This window comes from Equus quagga, chromosome 2 (assembly GCF_021613505.1).
Source record: "Equus quagga isolate Etosha38 chromosome 2, UCLA_HA_Equagga_1.0, whole genome shotgun sequence".
Lineage (NCBI taxonomy): Eukaryota > Metazoa > Chordata > Mammalia > Perissodactyla > Equidae > Equus > Equus quagga.
In genome coordinates this window covers 127,143,794-127,168,689 of record NC_060268.1, presented here as the reverse complement: position 1 = coordinate 127,168,689, position 24,896 = coordinate 127,143,794, and the positions used below count along the sequence as shown (strand labels likewise).

At 57.0% G+C, this 24,896-nt stretch overlaps 2 protein-coding genes across 2 annotated transcripts in view; both read left to right on the top strand.

Moving 5' to 3' along the window:
• Nucleotides 1-6,515, top strand: part of LOC124235217 (collagen alpha-1(XIII) chain-like) — a 93,928-nt gene extending 87,413 nt beyond the window's left edge. The window contains exons 8-11 of the mRNA XM_046652814.1: nt 94-129; nt 928-954; nt 2,034-2,060; nt 6,471-6,515. Of these exons, the coding sequence (XP_046508770.1) occupies nt 94-129; nt 928-954; nt 2,034-2,060; nt 6,471-6,515 (135 nt within the window). The remainder of the gene's footprint in view (nt 1-93; nt 130-927; nt 955-2,033; nt 2,061-6,470) is intronic.
• Nucleotides 6,516-6,603: 88 nt separating this feature from the next.
• Nucleotides 6,604-24,896, top strand: part of LOC124235525 (collagen alpha-1(XIII) chain) — a 59,811-nt gene continuing 41,518 nt past the window's right edge. The window contains exons 1-6 of the mRNA XM_046653686.1: nt 6,604-6,620; nt 7,445-7,471; nt 10,550-10,615; nt 14,221-14,328; nt 16,669-16,695; nt 17,479-17,514. Of these exons, the coding sequence (XP_046509642.1) occupies nt 14,317-14,328; nt 16,669-16,695; nt 17,479-17,514 (75 nt within the window). The 5' untranslated portion in view covers nt 6,604-6,620; nt 7,445-7,471; nt 10,550-10,615; nt 14,221-14,316. The remainder of the gene's footprint in view (nt 6,621-7,444; nt 7,472-10,549; nt 10,616-14,220; nt 14,329-16,668; nt 16,696-17,478; nt 17,515-24,896) is intronic.

The window sequence follows — 24,896 nt, the reverse complement described above, 5'->3', positions numbered from 1 at the left end:
CCACGGACACTCTTGGAGCAAAGGTGAACCAGGGGACTGAGGATTAGCTTCATCTCCCCCTCACCCATCCTCACTCCTCTCTATTCTTTTCAGGGTCAGCCAGGCACTCGAGGTTTTCCTGGATTTCCGGTAAGTGGGGAGGTTGAGGTTCGCTGGGTCCCCGGTGACCCCTGGGCCTGGCTGGGTGAAACTTCATGCAGGGCCAACCCTCAAGCTGTTCTTGCCCTTCCAAACTCCGGTCATTGAGGACCCTCTCCCACAGCCTTTCATGGAGAACAACCAAGGAGAGTAGCTGGGCGCATGACTCCTAGTGCAAGAAAGGACAGGGAAATAAATATAGAAATAAAGGGGCAGCAGGACAGGAATCGGCAAGTGACGTCGCAGGTTGATAGACCCAGTGGGACACTGGAATGAGGAATGGATGATGACCGCAGGGAAGCAGCCTCCCACCCAGCTTTGAGAGGAGATCCACCAGGACGGGGCAGTGAGGTGGCCGTCTGGATGTCCTTTGACCCCTGCCTAAGGGGACCAAGACATGTTCTAAGAGGGAGGGCAGAGGAGCAGCGAGCTCCCCTCCTCCACAGGCCTCAGTGCTGGCCAACCCCTGCCTCTCTAGGAGCACAGTGTCCGCTGTCCACTCAGGGTAAAGAGGGTCTGTGATAGCAAGGGCAATGGCCACATCAGTTCTCCATCCTGCCTGGCCCCTGGCAGATGCGTTCCACTCACTCCTCACAAGGACCCTTTGTGGAAGGTTCTCTTGTTCTCATCTCCATGCTAGGGTGGAAAACTGAGGCTGAGGCTTACCGATGGTCACAGAGCCAGCAAGTGGTCAAGCAGAGACTTGAACCCTAACTTGCTGGAGCCTTAAGCCCCTGTGGCAGACACTGAGGGGCTTGTTCTTTACCTCTGGCCTCTCTCTGCTTGCAGGGTCCCATTGGGCTGGACGGCAGACCGGTAAGTGGACCCTCTTGGGCTGTGGCTCCTCCCCTCCTCCCCCTCACTCGGTCCAGGTCACTAACCTGGGTCTCTCAGTCCTTCTGCAAGACCCTGACTCCTTGGAAGAAGCTGGGGCAGAAAGTCATGGCCAGTGGGAAGGGCAGGGGCCCTTAGAATAAGGTGCCCCTGACCAAGTGCCAGTGGGCCTCCTAGCTGGGCTCTTGGCTTCCAGAGCGAGAGCCATCCCTAGAATGTGGTGATCCTGGGGCACTCCAGGCAGGGACCTGGGGTGGGGAGAGAGGCAAGGAGGCAGCAGGGGGTGAGGAGGGCTGGAGAGCTCAAAGGCTAATTCTACAGGAGCCTGGGCGTGCAGTCACGCGCTGGCTTCCAGCCCCACCAGGCTGCCTCTGTGTCTCACTCCTCAGGGTCTCTCATACCGGTGGAGAGGCCACACACGCCCAAGGCCTCATGGAGCTGCTTCCCCATCCATAGCTCCTCTCTTGGTTCATTTCAATCCTTTTGACTTGCCCCAGACACAAATGTTCTGGGGGAAAGGAGGCCCCTCCCCACTCCTAGGAAGGAGTGAGCTGGGGCGAGCTCACCCCTCCAATGCCCTCAGAGATGCCCCCCACAAGTGAAGGCAGTGGGTGCCAACCCCAGCCCCACCCGCTCACCTGTCCCCTGGGCAGCTGGCGTCCTCTCAGATGGGGGCCCGGCTGCCCGCCTGGTTACTGCCCCACTGCAGACCAGAGCGAGGCACAGCCGGGGGCTGTGGTGATCATGTCCACTCTTCTCACAGAACCCAGCATCCCTCGAAGCTGCCCATGTGTGTGGATGGGGCAGGGACTGGGGTCCAGAGAGACCATCCTCGTGCATCTATCCTCGAAGGGCCAGCTGCTGCTAAATAACACCCAGCCAAGGGCCGCAGGGAAATGACCACGGCTGGTCAGCGGGTCAAGGACTGGGTGGATGAGTGAGCGAGCGAGTGAATGTGTGAGAAAAGAAAGAAATATGTAAAATGAGCAACCAGCGACGGAGGGAGGAGCCGCGGGTGGCAGGCAGGGGGCCTTCTGGCATTCATGCTCTTCTCCTTCCAGGGCCACCCCGGACCGAAAGGGGAGATGGTAAGACCCCAGCTTTTCTGCCTTCCTTCAAGGGGTGGGGGGTCGGCCTGGCCCTCGTGGGCCACAGCCAAGCACTGCCCAGCAAAGGGGGCCAACAGGGACGGGGGAAGTGGCTGCCCCCACAGTCACTCGCCAGCTGTGTACAACACATCCCCCCAGGTCCTCACATCACGCAGGGAGGAGAGCGGACGGGGGGCCTCTCCACCTGAAAAAGGAGGAAAAGGTGGTCCAGAGAGAGTCTACGCTTGGCCAGTGTCACAGGGAGTGAGAGGCTGGTGCTCCTGAACTGCCACTCGCCTGTACCTCAGGGACGGGCTTCCGTTCAGACTCACTCTGGGAGCATGGGGAGGACTCCACGCGCTCCTGCCCCAGCTGGGCCAGAGCAGACGTGGAGAAGCAGGCGGCTGCCCCCACCTTCCTCCCAGTCCCTCCCACCCTCGCAGAGCTTTGTAAAGGGGTTTCCTCTCTACGGTCTCCCCCAGGTCCCTCCTTCCAGAAGGGAAAGGCCTCCCCTGTCAGGGGCCGTCCACTCTGGGGAGAGGGCCAGTTCTCAGCGGGACCGATGGGCCGTTAAGAGCAGTGGGCCGCCCGGGGCCGGGATGCATTCCCGCCTCCCAGGTCGGTCACGTCCACGCTGTGCGGGACCTGCTGCGGGCCGACCTGGAGTTTGTGTGGGTGGTGAGCGGCGGGCAGGCTCCGTCTCCTGTCCAGTGGGCTCTGGCTCCTGCCTTGCTCCAAGTGCTGGTGCGAGGACACTGTCCACCCACAACGGGGCACTGCCAGGGACGTGGATAACCTGTGGATGGAGAAGGAGACAGGGGAGTGTTGGCTGGGAGCCTTGGCTTTAGCTTGACTCAGACTAACGTTACGGGGATTTTCTGTGTGGTGGGCACACGGCTAAGTGCTGTATGTATATTAACTCACTTAACCTTCAGCATAACCCTGTGCTCCAGGGCCTATCGGTATCCCCTTTGCCAGCTGTGGAAACCAAAGCTCAGAGAGTCTAAATAACTTGCCTGAAGTCACACAGCTAGGGAGCATCCAAAACAGGATCCAAACCCAGCTGTCGAATTCCGTCCCTCCACATTTTATTGCTGTTCTCCCTCCTTATTCTCCTCTCTCCTTCCCTATGTCCCTGCCTCCTTCCTCCCTTTAACGCACTTTTATTGAGTATCTACCATATGCTGGGCCCTGTGCCAGGGCCAGGGATACAGACAGGAGCAGGAAAGACACTGTCCTCGCCATCCCATAGCTCACAGCCTAGTCGGGGAGACATGCATTTAAATAATCACTCATGTAATTAACAAATGGCCTTTGCAATCAGTGCTATGAAAAGGCGGTCCCGTTACCCTGCGAAACATCCAGAGAACAGCACCTCACCGAGGCTGAGGGTCAGAGAGGCTTTCCTGAGAAAGGGACTTGAACTGGAACCTGAGGGATGAGGATTTAACTAAGAGAAAAGGGGATGGGAAGGAGCATTCTGGACTCTGGAGAACAGCATGTGCGAAGGCCCTGAGGCAGGGAAGTCCTTAAAATAGCTGGAGCACTGGAAGGGCAGAGAGACACTGGAGGCCATGGGTGGAAGATCTAGCATTAGAATCCAGGTCCCCCAGTCAGCTTTCCTCCCCATCACAGCCGCCTCCACTGCAAATGCATTTCTTGTTGCTCCTACCCTGTTCCCAAGCATGCTGTGCACATGCATGAGGCAGTGGAGACCAAGGCAGAATTAATTCCATGCTGCCATTGTTATAGAGAAAGAAGTTTGAATGCCAGGAGTTTGGGTGCTTATCCCCTCAACCCCCTCCCCACTACCTTATTCCCCTTCCTGGTGGCCTGACACTACTGTAATGTAGTCCATCGCAGCCCAGAAGCAGTAATGATGGTCATCAACTGGGCACAGTTCTGTCATCCTCATAACAGCTTATTATCCCCACTCTACAGAAGGGGAGATGGCAGCACAGAGTGACTGCTGTGTTGCTGTGCTGCTCCTAAATAACAGCTGGGACTGAGACCCATGTGGTGGGGTCCACCCCTCCCCCGTGCCTCCTTTCTGCTGCAGGGGCTCTTTGTTCTGAAGGAAGGAACCCTTCCGTGGGGCTCCTCTTCCTGCCGTTCCTCCGCCCCCCCACTTAACCACCCATGAGTCTTCCCTGTCTGTTTGGGGGTCACAGCTAACTTGGGGGGAAAAGGTGGGGCCATCCCACCTCCCGTGAGCCCACATCATCTTGATAGATCCCCTGTCTGCCTCCTAGTCATCCATCTACATCCGACAGGCCACAGAGCCATTAGGCTCCTGTTTGGCTTGGCACGGGGACCCTGAGCTATTAATTCAGCACGCCGTCCGGCGTAATTATCTTGGCCTGCTTATCGTCTGTCTGTCTCCCACTCGCCTCCCTACCCAGATGGTGTCCCCTCTGCTGGGCGTCCAACATGGGGACCTGGGACTCACCCTCACATGCTCAATCTGTGTCCTCACCTGTCAAAAGGGGGTCACCTCAGCCCAACCCCCTAACAGTAGCCCTGAGAACCTGATGTAAGGTGTAGACAGGATCAGGGGTCCTATGAGTGCTGTAAAGGAGAGCTGGGACTCTGATTTCGTATCTTAGCCCACCACTCACACGACTGTCATAAGGGTGGGAGGAGCTCGTTCCCACCGAGTGCTGAGAACAGTGCCTGGCACATAGACACCCGAGAAGTGCCTTAGCTAGCACGTCCCCATGACGTGTCTTAAAGGGGCAGCCACTATTCAGCTAGAGCTAATTGGTGCCCGTGTTGTTGGGCCTTGACATATCCAAGAGAAACTTGAAATCCAGATTTTTGTTGTACTCTCCTTGCTCTTAAGTGATGGCAATTAATTGAAACAAAACTGTGTAGGATCAACAAAATACCTCTGGGGACCATGATTGTCCTGTGGGCCACCATTTGGGACATCTGGACTCCATCTTCCACGCTTCTGCAGCCCCAAACCTTTGTGTCATTTTTCTTGGCCCCTGGCCCTCCCCTCTCTCCTCACACCCTCTCTCTGTCCTGAGAGAGGGTGGCCTGGTCACCTGCAGTCTGGTTCCCTGCCACATGCATCATATTCTGCTGAACTTGATACTAAATACCTGGTCAGCCGCATGGGCTGGGGTGCTACATGGGTTGTCCCAAAGGCCACTTGTCTCCCCCGCCCCCCACGAACCTCCTGGGAATTTAGCAGTTTCGTAGTTGGTCCAGGCAGTCAGGAGCAACAGAAGGCTCTTCTCCCACTCAGATGGGTCTGTCCCTGGAGATCCTGAGTTCTTCAAGTCCCAAAGGGACTGGTCCAGCGGGTGGGTCGTCACAGGCCCTCAGGATGTTGGCTGGAAGGGACTTCAGGGCTCCAGGGGCTGGGGCAATGCCTGTGGCTCTAGCTGAGTCTGGAAGCCCTGCCTCCTGAGGTCCAACCCAGTTCAAAGTGTGGCAGAGTGCGAACAGCTGGATCTTCAAGGTCAGACAAACCTGGGCTCACGTCCCAGTGCCACCACTCACTGAGCCGCAGGGCCTTGTCTCCATCACCTCGTCTGGAGATGGGGCTGACGGGTGTGAGCTCAGCACATACGGAAAGCCTGCCTCAGAGTGGCTTCTCAGAGCCTGAGGCGTGTGTCCTTCCTCTCATCCCTCCAGCCAGCCGGGAGGCCTCCTCCACACTGGCCTCAGCTTCGGCTCCCGAGAGAGCCAGCTGCACGCTGTGTTCTCCTCAGAGAACAAGGGTTTGCTCTGAACTCGCTCCCTTCTCAGCCCTGCAAACTTGACAGACGCCCTGCAGACCCCAAGGCCATTCTGTTCCTCTGAGGGGGCTAGAACATGACGGCAGTCACCAACTTCCTGCTTCCTCTCTGTTGCCAAAGGTTTCTCCAAAGCCCCCAGCGTTGGCGCCAGCCCCATGTCCCCAGAAGTCTGTGTGTCTCAGTGGGTTTCATGCTGAGGCCTCAGAGGGAAGAAGACAGAACGTGCCAGAGTCTCCTGGAGGCTTTTGACCGCTTCCTTCTTGGCTCCGTGAGGAGATGGGCAGGGCTGAGGCCAGGCAGCCCACGGTAGCAGGGTGTCGCCTGACACGTGGAGGCAGCCTCCTTCCTGGTGGGCCCATGAGATGATGGTGGTTGGAGGAATGCATGAAGGATGGCACTCCTCCTTCATCACGGCTGCATGCAGGGGGCAGGCACACCTAGTCACGCCCCCTGAGCCGTGGTACACAGGCCACATCCCCTGGAACGTCTCGGGCACAGGAACACCAGGCCGTGGGGGGTGGAGCCCAGCCTTTGGGACTCTGGGCATTCCAAAAAGCACCTGGCAGCCCTGGTTTCTAGCACAGTCCCCACAGAGGCCCACGCCTCTGATTCCGCCTGCCTGCTGTGCACCCACTGACCTGTGTGTGTTTCCTCCCCACAGGGCCTGATGGGTCCCCGAGGACAGCCGGTTGGTACCTCGCCCTAATGTTCCCCAGCATAGGGGCTTCGGGCCACTGTGTCCTTAGCTTCTGTTTCTAACTCTCTCATTTCCATCTCTTTGTAGGGACCTGAAGGACAAAAAGGAGAAAAGGTAAGCCTGATGGAGATTTTCTAGAATTTTCATCTCAGGAAATAGCCTCCCAGCAGATAGAAAGGGGTCCAGAGTGATTATTTCCAAACTTTAGTTTCTATCAGCAGAAGCAGGACTCCCCCATGTCCTGCGGCACGAGAGAGAAGGGAAGCTGCCCTGGGTGATGTTCTTTTCTTAGGGGAAGGGCCGCCTGGAGCCTGGCCCTTCTTGGTCTGCTTCTTAGCCCCTACTCCTGCCACTCCCATGGTGTTTCTCCACCCACCTCCGTGAGCCTCTAGGATGTGGAGGTGTCCTGGCCCCTTCCCGACCTCCTGGATTCTCTGTCTCCTTGACTGTCTGTTGGAGGCTGTGCTGGGCTTGCGCCCAGGTAGATGATACAGGAATCCGCACCCCCGGCTCAGAGAAGGCATCTCTGAGGGCCCCCATTGCCTACAACCTGCCTCAGTGTCTGCTCTTTCCCTTCGGGGGCTCCTGTTCAAGGTCATTGGGTGGACCCACCCAGAGGGTCAACCTTTCCAGTAGATACCTCCAGCCAGGCATAGAGCATAACTCCTGACTGGTGTCATGGCAAGTGGTACGTGGCAGTGGAGTCCTGTCCTAGGCTCCATGCGGCCATGTCCAGGCAGGCCCTGGGGGTTTCTCCCCTGCTGCCAGCCAGGGACGAGGGAGGGAATTAGTTCTCCTGCCTCAGAGAGCTCAGTCCAGGACCAGAGCTGGCAGGTGATGAGTATGTGTCGTGTGTCCACAAGTCCTGAGGGGATCCCTGGGTGACAGTCCCCACAACAACTGCCTAACACCCTCCCTCCCTTCCCTCCCTTCCCCAGGGTCAGTGTGGAGAGTACCCACACCGGGTAAGTGAACCCCTAAAACGGATCCATCCCTGGGGCACAGCCCCTAGCTCAGCCTCGTCTCCCAGGGGCCCCACCCCCTCCGGAGCTTGGGGGACAGGAGCAAACAGCCCCCTCTGCGCTCAGTAGCCAGAGCAGTGGCCGTGGTGGGGGGTGTTTGGCCGGCCGGGGTGTGCGCCTGGTGCTCAGTAGGTCCACTGGTGCAGAGCCAGCACCAGAGCTCGTGTCCGCCCACCTATGCGTGTCTGTGTCCCCTCCCTGTGCTGGCTGGGCCTTCAGCCTCCAGCATGTGTGTGTCTGGGACTCATGGGCCGAGCTGTGTGTCTCCTTCGCACATCGCCTTCTCTGGAAGGCCGTGAGACTTGTGCAAGTCTGTGTGTCTGACTCCCTACCCAGCGCGTGCATGACTGTGTGCGCCTGTCTGGCTGCCTGCCCTTGGCCACACCAGAGGGACTTTTGGGTTAGTCATTGTTTCAGATGACCCAACCTTGAGGGTGGGAGATAACTGGGGACTGACTGTCTCAATTCAAGGGGAAAGTCTCTGCTCTGCCTCTTCAAGAGTAGAGGAAGCCCCCTCCAAGCAGAGTGGGGGGTTTCAGGGCTGGGATGGTCTCCTACCGTGCCCCGCCACCATGTCCCACCCAGCTCCTTCCATTTCCTTGCTCCACCCCAGGATACAGAGCCCAAAGCCTGCGTAGGCCTATTAGGAACCTCCCAACCTGTGAGCAGGTTGCCATTCTTGGGACAGGGAGGGCCCAGGGGTGCACTGCTTCCTCCAGCAGGAGCCCCGGTGGGCAGGGACCAGAAACATGCCCCTCATTTTATGGATCTGCCCTGCCGCTCTCACAGCCGGCCAGTAGGGGAGCATCCCCCTGTCAGGGGCCTCGCTGTGCCCAGACATACGCCCACAGTGTGGGTCCCCTGGCCGCCCACCCCTGCCAGGCAGAGGGATTGAGGGAGCAGAGACAAGCACAAGCCAGGTTCAGAGTCAACCTGGCTCCAGAAGGCCACTGGGAGGGCCTTACTAGCAGGATCCAGGTACTCCGACTCTGACCCCTGGGTTCCTGGGCCAGGGAGAGGCTGTAGGGGCCTAGACCATGAGCGGCTGGGGTGGGTTTGAGGCCAAGGCTGGGCTGGGCCCGGGCAGGGGCGCAGGCCGGCAGGAGCACAAACAGAGCGGGCCTGTCAGTGGCATGTGCTCCAGGGACACAGGGGCCCTGGTGTTCCGGCCAGCCTGATCCTGATACAATAATAGAAGGTCAGCTGTGTTTATTTGAAACGATGGGCTCACAGGATTGTTATGTCACCCGAAAGAAAGATAGCATCCCCCAGCACGAGAGACAGCACAACCGCAGGCGCTCTGGCGGTGTGTCATCCGTCCTCAGCCGACACATGGGGCTGGTGGAGGAGAAGGCTCTCTGCCCCTCAGCCCAACACAGGAAGAGGGGGAGGGCGGGGATAGAAGGCTCCAGAAGCACCTTGGCCACAGGGTGCAGCGAAGCCTGGCGTTATGACTGCGGCAGCGTAGGGAACAGGTCAGGCAGGGGTGAGAGCGGATTTGGAAACCCAGCTGATGGGCAGGGCAAGCCAGGGGGCACCCTCTGTCTATTTGGAAGTGGGTAGGAAAGCAGGGGCTTCTAGGACAGGTGGTCTGTTGGCTTTCGGAGGGGCTTGTGGGCACGGTGGGGGTGGCAGCCTCCATACCCGCGAGATACCAGGAGATCCAGGCTGTCGCCGCCTCTGTTCCAGCCTGCAGCATCCTCAGGGAGGGAGGAGGGGGAGGAGTGGGAGTGGGTGGGATGGAGGCCCGGGACGGGGAGCAGGGGAGCGGTGTCTGTGGGCTCCAGCACTCACTCTCCCTGTCACCCGTCTGCCACCTCTGCCCCCGCTCCAGGAGCACCTAAGCAGCTCTTTTGCAGCTCTGCGCTCCAACCAGATAATTACCCTGAAGGTTTGTAGGCTCGGAAGGTCTCTGGGCCCCTCTCTGCTGAGAGGCTCCCTGGACGCAGGGCCAACATTGCACAGCCCCAGGCCCCATGGGGGAGGGGTGGGGCTCTTGGGGCAGCAGCTGCCCCTGAAGGCAGCGAGGACCTGGAAGGGTCACGATTGGGCTCCCAGATCCCCAGCTGGGCGCATCCTCGGCCCAGGGGGCCCTGGTTCTTAACGCTCATCCCAGAGGCCTTGCGTCAGTTAAAATACTTTGAAAAACTAGAGATTGATTACATGCCATCTTTGTTTTCACTTGGGTTCTGGCTGCTTCTAAAGCCATGGGGTGCCCAACTTCAATGGGTAGAGCAACTGGAAGCAGCAAGAATTTCCAGAAATGAAAATCACATTAGATGATGTGAGTGCAAGTTGCCTCCCCCCAAAAGAGTGGTTGAACTTGCCGGAGACATCTTTGCCCAGCCTCTTTTTTCCAAGCCCACCAGCCCCGGGGGAGACCTCAGTTGTGTTTAGCTTGTGCCCACACTGGCCACACCCTCTGCCGCTCAGCCCCCAGGAGCCCAGCTTGGCACTGCCCTTGACCATCCTCCCCAGATTCGCTGACATCAGCCTTCCTCGTTCAACCGAAAAAAGAACACAGAGGTTGCCACACACCAGCCTGGCTTCAAGTACCAACCTAGCTGGTCCTGTGGCTCCCTAGCCAGAGCCTCAGAGTTGGCTACCCTCAGCCCAGCAGCCTCTCTCCATGACCAGGGACGGGTGGGGCCCACAGTGCAATGTTGGGCCGCGTGTCAGGCGGCCTCTGCGGCCCAGCATGGCCATGGAGGGCAGGCCTGGCCAAGGAGGGCCACTCTCCCAGTTGGGGGTGCTGCTGGCCAACACCCTGAGGGCCACTCCTCCTTCTGGGGGTAGTGTGCCATCCCAGGGCAGGCTCAGCACTGTGCCTCCCAAGCCGAGAGAGTGCCCCATCCACGCCCTCCCTCCCTGTGCCTCGTGCTCGCTAATCTCTCTTCTCTCTTCCTCTCCTCCCCTCCCTCTTGGCCATCCTGCCTTCCTGGCGACTTTCCTGGCATCCTTCTCAACACCCACGATCTCCGGCCTTTGCCCTCTGGCCTTCCAACTCACCTTTCTCCTCAGCTGCTGCCTCTCCTCAATTCAGTGCGACTGGCTCCACCCCCAGTCATAAAAAGGCGGACCTTCCAGGTAGACATCTTCCCTCTGCGCAGACTACATGTGACTTCCCCAAGGGCCTTCCCGAGGAGTTCAGCAAGCCTCCGGGCCCTGACAGGCCAGCTGGGGCTGCAGACAGAGCCAGAACCTCACTCTTCTTCGGTTAAATTAAATCAGGCAAAAATAGACCCATGAATGCCATAGATGTGGAAATACACAGCACCCAGGGCCGGGAGATCCACAACTACTACCACACCGTTACCACTCACATCGGCCATCGCCGTGTGCTGGCCATTGTGCCACACATTTTACAGGCCTAATTTCATTTAATTCTCTTAACAGCTTTAGGAATTAGGCATGATCATCCTCATTTCACAGATGAGGAAATCAAGGCTCAGAGAGGTTAAGTAAATTGCTGTTGGCACTCAGGTTCTCTGCCTCTTAACTAGCTGTGTGATTTGGGGCAAGAAACTGAGCCTCTCTGTGTCTCAGCTTTCTCACTTGTGGAAGGAGGGTAATAACAGTTCTTACTGCATCGGGCTGTTGTGTATACAGAGCACTTGCAATAATTCCTGGCACAGTTTAGGTGCTATAATTAAATTGAGGCTCAGAGAAGTGAGTTTGTGCCCACGGTCGCACAAACAGCAAGAAGCAGAATGGGAACTGGCAGCCAGGTCTTCAGACCCCGCGTCCGGGGCTCTCCAGCTGGACCTACACCGTTTATATTTAGAAATGCAGATTGCTTAGCATCTGATTGCTTGTAACCTGAGTGTGAGGAGTGAGGGAATTCGCAGAGGAAAATGTAGCCGGTAGCCAACAGGTGTAACCATTGTGAGCACTGCTTCCTTCTTCCTGCCTTACTAACCAGGGAGGCCGGGGTAGGACCAGATGACAAAGAACAAAGAACAAGAGACCACAGACTTGGGGTCCAGGCACAGGCAGTGTAGCTTGATTCCAGTCCAGGCAGCCCGTGGCCACCACCCAGGCCCCCAGCCTGCCTTCCACTGCACAGGGGTCTCCCCCAGGCCACAGGGATGCTGGAAGCAGCAAGGCTCTGAGATGCTCTCTGAGAACCTGACAGCAGGGCCTGGAGCTCCCGTCTGTCCTGACTCAGGAGTCAGGAGCCCAGGGGCTTGCATGTTTAGGCACCTGATTGAGCGAGGCTGAAATATCACTCCGATTAATAGCTAAAAATACAGAGGGACAAATGAGGCACGTGCTGCCGGAGCCTGCGTGCCCCCTCACACCAGCCAGGTCCTCCAGAGCCCGTGTGCTCCGAGCGCCTACCCCAAGCATAGCTATTCAGGGGGCCCACTGGTGGCCCAGAGCAGCACCAGGCCCACCCCACTGTCACCCACTCCTACCCATGTCAGACCCCGCCAGGAGAGCAGAGTCCTTGCTCTCACAGCGGCCATTCTCCTCAATCCCCAACAGCCACCTCCTGGCCTCAGTTGCAGTCGCTGCTGTTGGCTCAGCCCTCGCTGGGTTCCAGGTGGTGGTGTAAGAATTCTACATGGATTATCTCGTGTAATCCCACGCCAGCCACACGGCAGTGGAGGGGCCGTCATCATCAGCCCACCTTACAGCTGAAGAAATGGAGGGGGCCCAGGCGTGTTCCTGCCTTCCTTTTCAAGAGCAAGGGGTGGGCGAGCCAGAGTTTAACTGTGCTGCCCCGACCTGGCTTCCAAAGTAGAGAGAAGAATAGGGACCCCTATTCTGCCTGCTGCAGACTCTGCCTGGAGAATAAGGTTGTTATGCTGTCAGTCATCATGGCACATAAAAAGGCTTGTCCATTTCCTACCAATAAACCAATATTGATTTTACAGGCTCTGCAAGATGCTTAAACATCAGGTCTAACATTAGTTGAAAGAGGAAACTGTATGAGCTATGATGGGCTTAGCAGATGGTGTTGGAGGTCATTTCCCAAGTGCAGAAAGTTGGACGGTGAGCAGGTTTCACTGGGGGCTTATTTGGAATGAAGAGCAACAGTCTGGACTTCCGAGTGTGGGTCCTGGCTGCCCCTGAATTCTCCATGTGACCTTGAGGGGGGCCTCAACTTCTCTGAGCCTCAGTTTTCTTCTCTGTAAAAGGGGACTTGTGACCCGTTTCTGCACCTGTCTCCTCCCCCAGGGACACTCTGGGCCCTCAAGCTGCTTCTCAGAGGGTGTAGCAGGAGGAAGTCCAGGCCCCAGGTGACACTGCTGGGTGCCATCTGCCCTGGGATGTCCCAGCTAAGAGATGGTTCCAGCAGGTGCTGCTAAAATTCTACAGTCCTCATTGTGAGGTTGTGTCCTCCTATTTGTCGTCATCACTTCCTCTGGAGAGTCTGCAGCAAGCCTCCTCGGCTCCTTTTCCAGCTGAGGAAGCCAGAGTGTCACAGAGGCCTGCTGAGATCACACTGAGAGCAGTGGGCTGGCCTGGAGTTCCGGCTACCCGTGTCGCCCTGAGTCCCAGCCTGGAGCTCACACACCTGCCAGGCTGTGCTGCTGTAGTCTGTCTGCAGGGACAGGCCCCTTCTCACAAGAGCGGAGCCTAGATGGTTTCTGGAGTGGTCACTTAGAAGATAACACAATGGCACAAGTCTAGACCCAAAATGCCTCCAGCCCCAAGATCTGGGTCCTGTGGGCCAGGCTCTCTCCTGCTCCTGAGGGGACACAATACCACCCCTGCCTCCCTGAGCCCTTGGTCCATGTGGAGCACAGGCATGGTGGGTGGGTGACAAAGGCTGGGCTCGGAGCAGCCAGCTCAGGAATGGGGTCAGGGAAAAGAGTAATAGTAGCACCACATGCAGGCACAAAGCACTTTACAGTGTCAGAGCTCAAGTGAGCTAAGGTTTGCAAACTCAACTGTCCTCTGAGGCCGGGCATGTTCACGTAGGTGACAGAAGCAGGTGCACATGGAAAGAATAGGGAGGATGGGACTGAGGCAACTGGAGAACTCATGCCCCGCCTGAAGGGGCGCTGCTCCCCTCGCCCAGCCAATGGTTGCTTCTAGGCACGTGGGCCTAGCTTGCCAGGGCTCTCAGTTACTCATCAGAAGCCACTAATCCAAATTTTTTACGTAAAATTTCTTGCCCAATTGTTTAGTGAGCCAAACAAAATTCTGTGGCTCTGACCTAAGGATCTCCTTTGACCCTCTGGGCTGGAATCAGAGAGGGCCAAAGCTGTGAGAGGAACAAGGCATTGCTTGCTGTTCCCAATGGATGGCCGAGAGGCCGGGGTGCAGAGATGATGGGACTCGCCACACAGGGGGGCGCTGAGGCAGGCCCAGGTCGCACACCACCTGGGCTGGACTCCAGCCATCCGGCCAGGCGGGGAGCAGGCCTTTGGTTTGGCTGGGGGGTCATCCCGCTCGTTCCTCTGCCTCTGCCCCTCACAGCAGAGCTCTTGCCCTCGGGACCAGCTGCTTGTGCAGCAAGTCCTCCTCGAAGCCCCTCCTCTTGGGGGCCTAATGTCTTGGCCATCTCCTCGCTGTCACCAGTCCCTGCATGTAGTCACCACCACAGCATCATCAGCGTCACGCCACCACCGCCTCGCCACCAGAGCCCATGGCGGGCCTTCACTGGGTGCATGGCACTGGGGCGGGAACCGCTCTACAGCTGGGGGTCTCTCTCTAACATGTGTTTCCATGAACCTCAGGGTGAGCAGGGCCAGGCCGGCATCCAAGGCCCACCAGGGCCACCAGGGCCCCCTGGACCGAGTGGACCTCTGGGGCACCCAGGACTGCCAGGGCCCATGGGGCCACCAGTAAGTACCCCTTCCTCTCTACATTGCTACCTCTTCTTCAAGATTTGTCCCAGAAATTCCTCTGGAAGCAACCAAACCTTTCATGACTTCAGGAACCTGGGTCCCAACCAAGTGGCAGAAACACCTTGGCAAGGCCATTAGACATGGGTGGCCCTGCAAGGAGCTACCCCTCCCTGTCACACTCACCTGCTGCACTCTGGTTCTGAAAGCACACCTCCTGGGGCCGTGTCCCCAGCGCCAGTCATTGCCTTCCAGGGAGGGAGTCACTACCAGGCTACTCCTATCCCACCCTCAGCAGAGAGGAGCTTGGAAAGAAAGTTTCCAGGGCCGCCTTTGGTGCTTGTCCCCTGACCCCTGGGTATAGGAAAACCTGAGTTTGGGGCAGTGGGCTCTGAAGGAGGTAGCAAGAGGGTGTCAGACCACCTGGCACCCCTAACAAAAACGCCATTGCTGGAGTAGGTGGGTTTCACACTCCTGGGCCACCTTCCAGCCAAGCTGGGTGCCTGGTTGGCCGGGGGGTCCTGCTTCGAGCCTGAGGATTGGACCTCTGCTAGGAGGGGCCTAGGGAGGCCAACAGGCTCCTCCCTCCAAGTGAGACCACACTCGGGCAACAGGTCAGGCCCAGGCTCCACCAAGTCACCTGTTTCCAAGCTCTGGCCAAGACCTGACTCTCTCAGTCCAATTTAGTGCAAGGAAGCACCAGGGCAGGACAGCTCAGCGGACAGCTGGGCTTTGGAGGAAAGGCTTCTCCACCCGGAGCTGACTAGCAGCATATGCTACCGGAGGCCCGGGGTTAGGGACAAAGTCTGTGTAATAATGGTTTTTCCCACATGGATAAAAGCAAAAGAACTGATTTCTTTATTATGACAAAAACATTGGACATTCACTGTGAAAAATTTGGGACATAAACAAAGAAAAAGTTTTAAGTTGTCTATTTTCCCATATCCGGAGTTCACTGTCATTACCATTTTGGAGAGTTCTTCCATTTTCTCCTTAAACATACCTGCACAGGGACATTCTCCAGGTTGGTAATGTCCTGAAAACATACCAGTTTGTATCCTGTTACGTTTTTCACGTAACATCATCACCCACGCCCTTCCTACGTCAGGCGTGTCCTGGGATGTGGCTTTTAGGGCTGCTCAGCCTGTTTACAGGGTAGTTAATGAGTTCCCGTCTGTGATGTACATCCTTGCACATCAATGTTTATGCACATTTCTGGTTCTTCCACTGCAATAGATTCCCAAAGGTGGAATTGCTAGGTCAGGCATGTCCCTGCCAAATAGCCCTTGATGAGGACGGCCACATTCCAGGTCAATCGGCTTCTCATCTGGGCTCCTCAGCTGCTCCAGCTACCAATGCTGAGGCTCAGTATAGGGTCCCTCTAGGCTGGGCGACAGCTCCGGCCGATCAGGACGCCCAGCTTGGCCAGAAGGTGGCACAGCAGTGTGAAAACCTAACTTGCCAGCTCTCCTGCCCAGCTTGACCCCCTCGGCAGATTTTAAATATTTCTGTGGTTTTTTGCCCCAGGATCTGAGGGAAGAAGATTAGTCTTACTTCCGTGGTTTCTAGATGGGGAAAATGGAAAACCTGAAAGGAAGTTAAATTTAGGGAATTAAACCAAACCAAGCCAAGAAAACCAAAAAAGTGCTCAAAATCCACTTCTTTGCTCACCACTCTTCCCCAAACACACTGGGCTCCCACTCACTGAACCCATGCCAGGTGGTTTTCTTTGTTAGGCTGTTTATAAAGAAAAAAACCCAGGGGGTGTGGTTTTAAACCAATGGAAACAGACTCGGGCATCATGGTTTTCACCAGCCTGTATTTGCCCGAGACCATGGTGGAGCCAGCCTTGCCTCTCCTTTCTCGGGCTCCCACAGGCGCTGGGCCCACGCCACCTCCCTGCGGCTGGCTGCGTGGTCACAGTGCCCCAAGAGGAAGGAGACAGAAGGCTCCCCTGCAGGCTGGCAGGCTTCTGCTGGGCAAAGTTGGCTTTCTAAGGAGGAGTCCCATTTAAGAGGTGGGTGGGTGGGAATCTGGACCAAACCACATTGTCAATTTAACATGATGCCACTGACCTGTTTTCCAGTGGGTGAGCACAACGGAGATGCCCATGGTGCCCACATGGCTCCAAAGAGGGACATGACCCTGTTGTCCCCACATACCCTCAGCAGGTTCCACATACCCTTCCAGGGTCCTTTAGATCTGTTCTCTAGCACATCCAGAACCCGTTACAGTTATTCGGGGGCTACTCTGCTCCTCTAGCCTCCACTGTAAACAGGACTAGCCCCAACCATTTGCCAGTGGGATCCATCTCCACTCACCTTTTCCTTGCTTCCACAGGGCTTACCTGGGCCTCCTGGACCGAAGGTGAGGGCTCTCCTGGGTGATGCACTGAGTGGGTGGGAGAGTTCCCTGCAGGAGAGAGGGAGGAGAGGCAGCACTGAGGGTTACTGAGTAAGGAGCTGAGATGGATCTCAGCTGAGAGGAGGCTCATGTGTGGCTCAATTCCAAACACCCTCCTCATGGGAATTGATGGGGCCCACAAGGACTGCACTTTTGTGTGCTCAGGCCAAGAAAATGGTATGGCTGGTATGGAAGGTGCAGTCCCATCCTCCAAGGAGTTTATATTCTAGTTGCAACTCAAGATTGATGCCCAAGACACTGTCACAACATCCTAATGAAATAGTGTTTCATAAGGGGTCAGAACTAGAAGGGACCTTCGGGGTCATCGGTCTCTTGCAAAACCTTATCTAGAAGCCACAATGTCAAACAGACTCTCCCTTTGAAGCTGGGGGCCCTGGGGCTATGGGGATGAGAAGTTGCAAAGCCCAACCATTCACAGTGTGGAAGCTGGGAGCCCTGGGGAAAAGAGACTTGTCCAGGTTTGACAGAGAGTCAGTGGTGGAACCAGAACTGAAACTCGGGTCTCCTGAGTCCCTGCCTAGTTGATGCTTCCCACCATCCCTCTGCCTCAGCCAGGCAGGGACTTGTTCCGAAGAGTAGAGCAGGCTCTGTTGTTCCAGGGATGGCTGGAGGCGGAAGTCAGAGGATGTGGGGTCATTAGGAGGAAGAGGGTGGTGATGTGAGAGGAAGAGCATGAGCCAGAGTTTGGCACTGGGAACCCCTCTGACGGTCTCTTTGTTCCCGCAGGGAGACCCGGGGATCCAGGGCTACCACGGCCGGAAGGTAAGAAGGAGGGGGAGAGGAAACCCAAGTCAGGCTTCACCATGCTGCACAGTGTCCAGACCTGGTTGTGCACATGCACTTTTGCCCACACTCTCACACAGCGTGTGCCTCACAATGCTTGTGAGGTTGGCTGGACAGGGGTTCATGTCTCCACGTGGGGGAAAAGGAGACTCAGAGGGGGCAGGGCCTTGAGCAAGTCAGTGGCCCAGCTGGACCTCAGACCCAGGAGGGGTCTCCCTCACCGACCTGAGCAGCTGTGTCTGTACCGAGGAGGGCTGGGTTCTCACTGGCCCCCTGAGCACCTGGTAAGTGGGAGCTGGGCAGAGCTCCGTGCTGAGCATGGTGGGCTAGGGCCCCAGCCTTGCTGTCCGGCAGCTCACAGGCCAGAGAGACGGGATTCCTGCACAGATAACCCTGGCGAAGGCCAGCTGTGCTAACTGCCACCATTCCAGAGCTGTGTGAATACAGGGGGTGGAGAGATTAATTCCAGGTTGGGAGGAGTTTGGGAAGTCTTCTGGGAGAAGACAGCCTGTGAGCTCGGTCCTGGTGAATGAGGAGGAATACCCGTTATCTATTGCCATGTAACAAACCATCACAAACTTACCAGCTTAAAATGATGATTTATTTCTCATGATTCTGCGGATTGGCTAGCTGGGAGTTCTGCTGGTCTCCCCTGGGCTTACTCATGCAGTCCCGTTGGACAGTGGCTGGAAAGGCCGGAGGGGCCAAGACAGCTGCATCCACATGTCTGGTGATTGGCACTGGTTGTGGGCTGGGTGCCTCTGTTCCTCCCATGTGGCCTCTCAGCCCCCAGCAGGCTTACCAGGTTTCCTTACAGCGTGGTTGGCCCAAGGTGGTGTTGAAAGTGGGCAAGTCCACTGCACAGGTGGCTTTCCAAAGCATTCCCCTGCGTCACATTTTCTGAGTTCCTGTTGGTCAAAGCAAGTCAAATGGCCAAGCCTTGTGAGTGAGTGGGGTCGGGGGACCCAGCTTCCACCTATTCTTGTGGAAAGACTAGCAAAGCATTTGTGGTCATTTTTGATCCACCGCTGTGGGCCTTCAACGAGCACATTTCAAGGGAAATGGCATTTTAGACAGGCAACCAATTTGAGCCAAGGCCCAAAGGTGGTCATTACAATAATTATCATAATATAAAAATAATTTTGATAAAAGTCACCACTTCCTGAATGCGTACTGTGTGCCAGCCCGTCCTTTAATGCGACCTGCACGATTTGTAATCCTAAGACCACCCTATGAGGCTGGCATTGTTCTTCTCCTACTTAACAAATGAGGAAACTGAGGCACGCACAAAGTCTCCTGGCTCCCCAGTGGCAGAGCAGGAATTCACGTCGAGGTCTGCGTCCTCCCCATGGTACCACCTGCTGCAAGGGGCCCATCCTGCCCTCCAGACCCCAGCTGGGGAAGCATCCGGAAGCTTCCAGGAAAAGATAAGAGGCAGGAGGGAAGAGGAGGACACAGGGGCGGGGGTGGTGGGTGGGCGTTGGAACGGGAAGAACCCCTTAGAGATGCACATCCCGCATGCTGGGTAACCAGGCGGCTGCCATCATCGCACTGTTTTATGGGTGCTCAGCAGGTGAAACGGAGAGACCCGAGAGACCTTTAATTAGTTCTGCATAAACTGAGAAGTTTGTATTGTGTCAGGAAGTGGAAATTATAGCCCCCGTGGTTGCCTCCATCCACTTATGCAGACTCAGAAAATTTACTGCCTCCTGGAGCAGCGCAGGGTAGGGTTTCCCATTAGCAGCTGGACCAGCTCTTTCAAGCTGTGAAGAAACTGTGGGGCCAGCAGGGGTTTCCGTGGGGCCACGAGGATGCCCGCGGCTGCATCCATGCCATGGTGGGCGTCTGCATTCTCCTACCAGCCTAAAGTCTGGTTCTTCCAGACAGGAGCTTGGGGGTCTGTTGTCCTGAGGGTGGAGAGGCATCAGCTTAGGGCTGGGGTTTCATGATGATAGAGGACCTGGTCCCATGAGTGTAGCAATCCTGCACTCAGGTTGTGGGAAGAATCATTCAACCCAGGCTGCATTGACTTTGCAGAGAACACCAGCATGGTCCTGCTGACAGAGGGGCAGCTCCTGATGCTGAGGAAGCCTGCTCTGGGAAGAGGAGGCTCTAGCATGGAAGGGGGAACGTACTTCTTTCGCATGACTAGGGGTAGAGCAAGTGCTGATGGGTAACTTGGGAGGGAGGGAGCTCCCCATCACCAGAGGTGTCCAAGTAGAGGCTGGATAACTAGAGATCTGGGATGTCTTAAGAGAAGCTTTCATATCAAATGAGAGACTGGATTAAAAGCCTTTCCAGCTCAGGTAAGCTAGAGCTTCCTGGGCACAGAGTTGGCTCCACAGCCTCTGGAGAGGAACAGACCCCTGGCTTTGTGGGGAGTCTGCTCCCTGAGTCTTTGTCTGGGTCTTTCTTCATCCCCATCCGGGGCTTGTTGGAATCATCGCCAGCCTTAGATCTCATGAGGAACCCAGAAGACCCTTGTCCTTTGTGCTCGACTCCTGCTCCCCACCCTTTCTTTCTCTCCAGACCACTCCCTCCCCCTTCCCAATGACCTCTTCCCAGGGAATCTGGAGGGGCTGTGAGGCTGCTGGCTCCCCCTCACTGCCTCTCTGGGTCTCTGGAAGGCTCCTGCTGCCTCCCGTTCTCCCTGCCTGTCTTGAGTCTTTTCAGTCCTGGAGCTACCAGCCCCCAAAAACCCCCCGGGCCGCAGGTGGTCTCAGCACCCTTGTGTCTGTGCTGGCCTTTAGTCTGCTGGACCCTTGTCCTGCCATCACCTCAGCCACAGCCTCGTAGTCCAACAGAGGCCAGGGGGCGGGCACTGGGGGCTGACGACCAGTGGTAGAAGGTCCACCCCCAAGGAGTTAGGGTCATTCCTCAAGGTCAAGTGACTCTCAGGAGGCTGCCAGTACCCGTCCCCCTGACCCAGCCCATTGAGGCAGTGAGCACCTGGACCCCAGTGATCACCATGCCCAGGCAGAAGTTTGCTTCCCGTCAGAACTCTGAGATGAAGAGGCTGGTGCTCAAGGACAAGTGCAGAAATACTTCACATGTCTGGTTTAGCCAAAGTTCATTCACTCCCCATCTCACTGGGTCCTTCCCAGGCCCAGTACTTAGAGCTCATTATCCCCACTATACAGATGAGAAGCTCAGAGAGGTTAATACCCAGCCCAAGGTTGCACAGCTAGTGAACAATCATGCTGGAATTGGAGGCTTGGTGCCATGAGTCCAAGCCTAGAGGCTGGTGTTCTCGCCCTGGCGCAGAAGTGAACGTCTGCTGTGGGCATCTCACCCCAGCTGAGCTAACTGTGTACAGACCACTCTCCCCTGTGGTCTCTCTGGGATGTGGAGTGTTATCCCTCCAGCTCCCTTCTCTTGTCCATCGGTTCTTTTTCTCTCTCCCCTCTCTCTGCTCTCTGCTCAGAATGAGTAACTAACGTGAAGGGTGGCTTGACTGCAGATGCTGGGGAAATGAGTTTGCTCCCAGCCCACCACCCCAGGGAGGAGCGGGCACCAGCGGAGGCAGAACACAGAGCTGGGACAGGGCCATAGGACTGCCCCTTGTGTTCAGGGAGTGAGGGCACCTGAGGGGTGACCGATGACGCTCCCCGTCGGCTTCAATTGCTCTGTCCAGCGACCTGACATGCAGGCAGGGGGCCTGTCTTTCAGCGGGGGTGGAGTTTTACCCTCAGCAAGGACGCTTCTCTGCCACTGAAGTTTGCTAAGGGTTAGTTCCTTCCACCACCACCAGCACCCGCCCTGCCCTCCCCCCAGCAGCCAGACCCGGCCTGGTCTCCTCTCAAAGGCCAGTGAGGCCAGCAGAGCAGGCTGCTCCATCAGCTCCTTGGGATCAAAGCCCAGCATGGCCAGTGGGCCCTGTGCCGCCCCCAGCCCCCCGGGGGCCAACTCTGCTGCCTAGACACTGCAACTATTGTTGTGTACCCATGTGGTACCTATTTGATCCAAATTTATGATACCGATCTACTTTAAATATGTTGCAAGAGGCAAAGTGTGTTTAAAACATTACAACCTTGGCTCTCTTTCAAGAGGATTGACGAGTATTGTCAGACTGTGTGGATCACAGAACCTGGTGAGAGCTTATCTTTGAGCGCGTCGGGGCTGGTCCGTCTGTCTCTGCAGTGGGGGTGCATTTGACACGTGCGGCGGCCGGGGCATCAGGCCTCCGGTTTGCCTGAAGGACACGTGCCCCTCCTGCAGGAGCTGGACCGTGTGCTTCCAGACCAGAGGAGGGGGAGGTGGGAGCCTCGTGCGGGAGCAGTTTCGCACTGCCGTCACTCCTCCGGCGGGGCTGAGGGGCTCCCCAGCAACAGGGACTCCCAGGGGGAGGAGATCCCCTGGGCCCTATGACCGACGGCTAGGGCCCTGGGGTGAGGGCGTGAGGAGCGGAAACTCCCCGGGCCCATCTCGGCCTTTCTTGTCTGGCCATGCCGGGCCTCCTCAGTTCTCCTTAATCCCCTACAAAAGGGCACAACCATTCTGCTCCGCTGGTCAGAGCCACATGGTGGACACGCTTCTGTAGAATGACAGCCACTATCGTTACATCTACCCTACGGTGTCGGAGCACTTTGCCCACATCATCCTGCAGGATTCTTGTAAAGGTTTTATTCTTATCCCCAGTTTACAGATGAGCAGACTGAGGTTCACAGAGGTGACTCCCTGAAGGTCCACAGCTAGGAAGTAGTGACGCCAGGTCTGTCTGACCCCAAAGCCTTGCTCTGAGCAACTGTACTACCTGGGTCTTATGAGCCCTGGACGACCCCGTGACATGCCTTCCCCCGTTCTCCTCCACTAGCAGGAAAGGAGGGGAGAGTTGAGCTGTTTTCCTCCTGTGAGAAGAAGGTTGTGGCTGGATCCAGGCCTTTCCCTGACCTCCCAGGCTCTCTGTGAGCAGAAGTGGGGTACTTGGTGTGTTTTAGTCAAAGACCCAAGGAAGAAGGGTGCTTTGCGTGTTGGCACTGATTCCAGCTGAACGATTCTCCCAGGGAGTGGGGATGGTCCCAGGACTGCAGTAAAACCAGGAGAAGGCAGCTTGCCTCCGCCTCCACCACAGCTGTTCCCAACCTTCCTGCAGCCCGACCTGAGCAGCCCCAGGCCTCTCTCAACCCTCACAGCAGAGCACTCCATGCACATGGAAGTGGGGACAGCGCTTTCTTTCTGAGCCATGAAATCCCAGTGGGGACGTCCAGACCATTTAAATTAAAACAGATCAGGGAGCTGAGACACAGGCCCCAGATCTGAGGCCTCGTCGGGGCTGAGGGGACTCCAGCCCCAGCCTGTGCGCTCTGGGCCCTGTCTCTCCTGAACTCCAAAGTCCACAGATTAATTAGAGCTGACTTTCCTTTTTGGAACTAACTACAAAATCAACTGATCTCAAATCGAGATTACAAGCCAGCCGCCCTTGCAAAGCCCTGGCCTTCGATGGGGTGCCTGACCCCGGTAATTCCCCAGATCACTTCCTGCCGGCCCTAATTACCGGAGGGCCTGGTGTTTCCGTGGTTCCAGCCCTCTCCAGTCTGGAGCTGGCTGGGGCAGGGGAAAAAGGAACTGAGCTGCCTTTTTCCCGGAAGGGAGTCCCAGGAACTCTTTGGGGGAGAGAAAGACATTAGCCATCCTCCCCCAACTTTTCCAGCCCAGGAAAGGGCCCTGGTCCAGGCCTGAGGCCTGCGCCTGGCCTCCCCAAGCCCTCCACTCCCCACACTCACGCAGGCCTTCCTCCTTCCCTGCAGAGAACAAAGAGTCTGTGTGTGGAGCTGCTTCAGGCCAGGCCCTCCCAACCCAGGGCTGGGCTGCCGTGGGAGCCTCAGTTCAGGAGGTCCATTCAACCCCCCTGCTTCTCCGCCTGACCTTTGCTTGGCTGGGGAGCTGACCTTGAGCCCCCCACCTCCTTCCACACTATGTCTTCTTGCCAAGTCCCTGGCCTGCTTGTTCAATCAACAGTAAATCACTAATTAAGGGGCCACTTCCACAACACAGGAGCACTACTGGTTTGTGCTATAAGGGGTCTGCTTCCATTCTGTCATCTCAGTAAAAGGATGGGTCCTCCCACCTGGAAGCAGGGACTGGAATAGAGAACCTATTGATGCTGTAATGCACTCAGGTGCAGTGGCCCAGCTGGAGGGTCAGTGGCATGGGAAAAGTTGGGCTTGGGACAGGCCTTCAAGGTCATTCAGGGCAGCCCCCTTTCTAGCCATCTGTGCCCACCCAGAGCTTTCTTAGACACAATGACTGGGATCCACCCCTCCTGGGCCAACAATCAGGCGTTGGTTCTTGGCACCAAGGGTAAAGAGCCAGCCTCCCAGATGGTGGGCCAGGACCTGGCCTGGGGGCCACAGGCTTGCTTCCACAGCAGCTACTGCCTTCCATGCTCTGTGCTCCTAGGCTGAGACTCTGTAATGCTCAGAGCAGCAGCACCTGGATGATGGCCCAGATCGGGGAACTGAGAGCCCCACAGAGGAGCCTCCGGGGTCCCACTGGGAGGAGAAGGGAAGGCAGAGGTAGGGAATATAAATTGGGGCCCTCCGGCTTTGACAGACTGAGAGCTCCCTCCCCTCTTAGGGCGAAACCATTAGTGGGTTAGTGGATCTAAATTCAGCACAGCTCCAAACTTAAGCCGTTTAAATAGGAAAGGCTTTAGGGAGGGAGAAGGGAGAGAAGGAGGCTCTAGATGTGCTCTCGCAGGTGTGCCCCAGGGAAGAGCTCCCTGAGCAGCAGTGTGTGCTCGTGCTCCTCTATCAACAGCTGCCAGAAGCAGCCTCGCCCTCGCTCCCTGCACAGGAGTGCCCGTGCCCACGGCCACCCTGGGGTCCTTGACAGTGACTCTCAGCCCTCTCCCCTCACCCACGTCCAGGAGTCAGTGTTGTCTGGTGTAGGACGAGCCCAGCCCCCGTTCAGAGGTCAGGCTGGGGCAGGCCCATGAGACAAGCTCTGGAGAAGGAGACTGATGAAAGGGGAATGGGCCTGCAGGGGGGTCAGCTGGGGGCAGCCCTGTTTCCTGCCCAGCAGAGGGCCACGAGGGAGGGAGGCCCTGGGGTGGGGATCAAGGAAGCCTGGGTCATTTGCAGAATTAAGAGACTTGACCCAGGGGGAGGGAAGGGGCGAAGGTCAGCCTCCCTAACGAGGAGGGCTGCCTCCCCTGGGGGCTCCGAGGGGCCCAGATTTCCCTGGATGTGTGGTTGTGTCTATATACTCAGACCAGCGTGGCTGAAGACAGCCCCAATTAGCCAGAAACCCTCACTCCCGGGGCCGCTCTGCAAGCTCCTGCAGAGACAGGAGGCAGGAGCCCAGAGATGGAGCCTGAGCAGCCCCCGCCCTCCTTCCGTGCTGAAGCCTCAGAGTATGAG